Source organism: Saccostrea cucullata, unplaced genomic scaffold, assembly GCF_032062105.1.
Source record: "Saccostrea cucullata isolate Sc308-1 unplaced genomic scaffold, CSIRO_AGI_Scuc_v1 ctg22164, whole genome shotgun sequence".
Classification (NCBI taxonomy): domain Eukaryota; kingdom Metazoa; phylum Mollusca; class Bivalvia; order Ostreida; family Ostreidae; genus Saccostrea; species Saccostrea cuccullata.
Window position 1 is genome coordinate 1,397 of NW_026934737.1, and position 4,797 is coordinate 6,193.

Sequence of the window (4,797 nt, forward strand, 5' to 3'; positions counted from 1 at the left end):
ATTAAACGAATATTTGACTATCGTTCGACTAAAGCATCCGACTATTCGACTAAGCTGTCCGAATAAAATTGACATCCCTACTTTTCATCCTTCTAACCATATGTACTTTTTTTGGTTTATTTCACCATCTCCTCAACAATTGTCTGTTTTAACTAAAACCCAATACCTGTCGTTAAAATTAACCTAAATGGAGAATGTCTGTACTTAATATTAATCATATATTTATAAATAGAACCTTCACCTCTCTGTGGGGCGTGTCTGTATTCCTGTTCCTCTATCTCTCTCATCTCCTGTAACAGGCTCCCCATGTGGAAAGTCTGTGGTGCCATGTTTATTCTCTGCCCTGTCAGAAACTCATCCACTAACTGTAACAGTATTTATCAAATTCTCTTTAAGATGATGCCTGATATGATTTGACACATGATTACAAAAAGTCAACTGAGCACAAATATGTATTTTTTTTTGTTCTAATAACCAATAATTAACAAATATTCAAGAGTCAAGAATGTGCTTTGTTAGTTTTACACCTTATTTTTAATTTCTTAAAAAAATTACATTAAATTATTTGTAAATGCTGTACATTTTCATTGTCTTTGAGGAAATCATTTTACTAATTTGTATCTTTTCAACTGTTCTCTGTATAAAGAAAATACACACCTCTCGTTCTGTGGCCTCTTGAATTGGTCGCCCATGCTAAAACAAACATTAAAAAAATGTATTTATTCTGTCAATTTTATTTTACACTATCTGAATTCAATGAGATAACTGATATGCAAGGACATCACTTTTATTTTTTTGAATTGATCTTAAAACTGTAAAAATGGACAATTGTAATAAAATTTTCAGTTTATTTCTTGAATCCAAAGTGATCCTAAATCTTACCACAAGACCTTGATTCTGTCTTTGTCCATGAAAAAATCCTTCCTACAAAAAGAAGGCATCAGATTGCTGTAGTGTTAGATGGAAAAGTAATATTGAGTAATTTAAGTGCTCAACACCAGGATCACACATGGCTGCATGAAGTAGTTTCAGACACAAAATTAGAAGTTAACATATCATTCATCATGACACATGTATCATATACATATAATAATTACACTGTGGTTTCATTTACTTACACAGGAAGCAAATTTCATTGTTTTGGTGAAAATACACATCGTTAAAGTTATGGACATCTACCTTGCCCTATCATACTGTAAAAAAAGAAAACTTGGCGCATACGTATTTTAGCATAAACGCGAGTGGGAATGCATTAGTGCAAATAAATTTTAGGGCTTGCACTTGTCATTTTTTTATCCACGCCCGTATTTGACTTATGGTTTTCAAACACTGAAACACAATAGCACTCCTGTGTATAAGTATACATCCGTCAACTTTACCGTGGTGTTGCAATCACATAGACGTGCATGGCACAATGTTAAATTTTATTTTAATCTTAAAAGAAATGGAGTATTTACGCATTTTATTCATATTAAAAGAATGCATGCATCGAAAGAAAGTTATTTGGATAAACGGTAATGATAATCAGGTATTGTCTCCAAGCTCAAGCATGGTGCTTGATTGCATTGTTTACCTCAAGGCAATAGATGATTGATACACCGAGAAGCCAAACTTTGAAGGTGCTAATGATGAGTAATTGAGTATCCGGTAACAACTAACAATAGTTTAATTAAATTATAATTTGGCAGAACTTTCTTGATCGATCCTACCATGTACAGTGCTAGTGTTAGTGTATATATATAAAATCCAACGACTCTTCGACATTATGTAGTCGAGCGTTCCGGTTTACATGTACTTATGTGAAAGCTTTCAACACATGCAAAAAATAATATTTAGAAATCTGTTAGAGCACAATTAATTTTAGCGTTCATGGGCTCTTGCACCAAAGGCACTAAAAGTAGTGCGCCAAATATTCTCGTTTTACAGTATGATGAGTACAATCTTTCAAAAGTCAATTATTTTGTGGGCCTGGTTCATCCGTAAAAATAAGAGTTGGTTTTTTACAAAATATGACGATAGCATAATTGTTTATCATTCTATTCTTTTTAAGAATTAAATGTTAATAAAACTTGAATGCCTTAAAAGGCTGCTGTTCTACCTGCCTCCTTGCTTTGTCTTGGGTGTAGTGAGATGTCAGTTTTACCTGTCTCCCAGCTTTGTCTTGGGTGTAGTGAGATGTCAGTTTTACCTGTCTCCCAGCTTTGTCTTGGGTGTAGTGAGATGTCAGTTTTACCTGTATCCAAGCTTTGTCTTGGGTGTAGTGAGATGTCAGTTTTACCTGTCTCCCAGCTTTGTCTTGGGTGTAGTGAGATGTCAGTTTTACCTGTCTCCTGGCTTTATCTTGGGTGTAGTGAGATGTCAGTTTTACCTGTCTCCTGGCTTTGTCTTGGGTGTAGTGAGATGTCAGTTTTACCTGTCCCCTGGCCTTGTCTTGGGTGTAGTGAGATGTCAGTTTTACCTGTCTCCCAGCTTTGTCTTGGGTGTACCCGGTGTAGTGAGATGTCAGTTTTACCTGTCCCCTGGCCTTGTCTTGGGTGTAGTGAGATGTCAGTTTTACCTGTCTCCCAGCTTTATCTTGGGTGTAGTGAGATGTCAGTTTTACCTGTCTCCCAGCTTTGTCTTGGGTGTAGTGAGATGTCAGTTTTACCTGTCTCCTGGCTTTGTCTTGGGTGTAGTGAGATGTCAGTTTTACCTGTCTCCTGGCTTTGTCTTGGGTGTAGTGAGATGTCAGTTTTACCTGTCTCCTGGCTTTGTCTTGGGTGTAGTGAGATGTCAGTTTTACCTGTCTCCCAGCTTTGTCTTGGGTGTAGTGAGATGTCAGTTTTACCTGTCTCCTGGCCTTGTCTTGGGTGTAGTGAGATGTCAGTTTTACCTGTCTCCTGGCTTTGTCTTGGGTGTAGTGAGATGTCAGTTTTACCTGTCTCCCGGCTTTGTCTTGGGTGTAGTGAGATGTCAGTTTTACCTGTCTCCCAGCTTTGTCTTGGGTGTAGTGAGATGTCAGTTTTACCTGTCTCCCAGCTTTGTCTTGGGTGTAGTGAGATGTCAGTTTTACCTGTCTCCTGGCCTTGTCTTGGGTGTAGTGAGATGTCAGTTTTACCTGTCTCCCAGCTTTGTCTTGGGTGTAGTGAGATGTCAGTTTTACCTGTCTCCCAGCTTTGTCTTGGGTGTAGTGAGATGTCAGTTTTACCAGTCTCCTGGCTTTGTCTTGGGTGTAGTGAGATGTCAGTTTTACCTGTCTCCTGGCCTTGTCTTGGGTGTAGTGAGATGTCAGTTTTACCTGTCTCCTGGCTTTGTCTTGGGTGTAGTGAGATGTCAGTTTTACCTGTCTCCTGGCTTTGTCTTGGGTGTAGTGAGATGTCAGTTTTACCTGTCTTCTGGCTTTGTCTTGGGTGTAGTGAGATGTTAGTTTCATCAGGGAATTGGTCCCACCACACTCCCCTTCAACCAGGTTTCTCATTGCCATGTTTACAAGCAAGTCTTATCTACAAAAAACAAGATAATTTTTAATCATGTTAATGTTCAGCCTTTTATTTTTCATTTTTTCTTTGCTAAAACATAATCTATGGCAATCTAGTCCACATTGTCTCAAGCCACAGTTCGGAGTCCACATATTGTACTCTCCTACCCTTGGCTGCTTGATCACATAAATTGTATTTACGCTTCTGTTCTGTGACGTCATGTTCAGCCAATGACAATATTTGTTTCCGTCACAATTGAAATCAACATTGACATCATCAGCATGATCAGTACACAAAAACATTTCAAAACTGCAGTTGGGTATTGAAAGGTTCATTTTCCAACTATGCTTTACTCGCATTGGTCAATATTTTAATGAAGAACGAAATAGTCTCTTCTTATTCAACCACAGCCGAAATGGGAGAGGATCCTACATTTTGGCCGTGGTTTATGACGATGTCTAGTCAATTAACTATTTCTAACCATGTTATATAATGATGTAGCTTTTGATAAGTACCTAGGTATTCAAACCTATTTGTACTTGAAGTAGCTTATTCTACCTACTTTTACTTGTCTTTGAAAGGAAAATTAAAATAATCATATGCCAGATCATATGCCACTTCTTTAAAACTGGTTGAACTTGTTCAGAATCTGTATTTGCACAGAAAAAAATCAGAGTGCTCATTTGAAAACTAAGGATGGAGAAAGGAGAATGCTTGAACAAGTTGAAGCTGAAAAGTATTTTAAAAATTTATATAGATTTTTAACTTTAAACTTAGTTTTGATCACAGGGTCTTGATACGATCTAAGCAAAATCGGGAATATAGTATAATATATAACACTTTATACCCGATTTGTCTCGAGATTGTCTCAAGACCCTGTGGTTTGATCTTTTGCAATAAAATGAAGTTGGGTGTAGTGTAGTTTTTGAATTGATGCAAAAAATTTTAGTTAGAAAGGAAGCATATTTATGTCTAAATTTTGGTAGTTATGTAGCAAAAAAATATGCAGTGATTGTAAACTGAACCCTATAACATACAGTGATATATTTATAACTGCAAAGTATGTTGCAATAAACCCTGCCAAAACAACAGAGAAAACTCGAGCAAAACGATCCTAACATCATAATCGTTACACAACATACTCTTCTTATGCACATATACTTATAACATTAAAAATAAATTAATTACCTCTTAATCATAATTTAAATTAGAAACAGCCAACATATCTGTCATTCTATGCTTTTGATCACAAAAATAAACTTGTCGTCCAACATATTAACACTAAATTACTGCCCTTTGTACACCATATGATGACGCGTTATCCTGTCAGAGTTATCGT

General features: G+C 36.6%; 1 protein-coding gene across 1 annotated transcript; it reads right to left on the minus strand.

The window, feature by feature from the left end:
- Positions 1–235: 235 nt before the first annotated feature.
- On the minus strand, positions 236–4,783 carry LOC134241245 (peroxisomal targeting signal 1 receptor-like; the record flags this gene model as incomplete). Its single annotated transcript, XM_062723306.1, has 5 exons — positions 4,647–4,783; positions 3,368–3,482; positions 883–924; positions 658–693; positions 236–365 (listed from the first exon to the last, which is right to left on the minus strand). Coding segments are annotated over exons 2-5 (304 nt in total), but the record flags the coding sequence as incomplete, so codon positions are not given.
- Between the last annotated feature and the right edge of the window lie 14 nt (positions 4,784–4,797).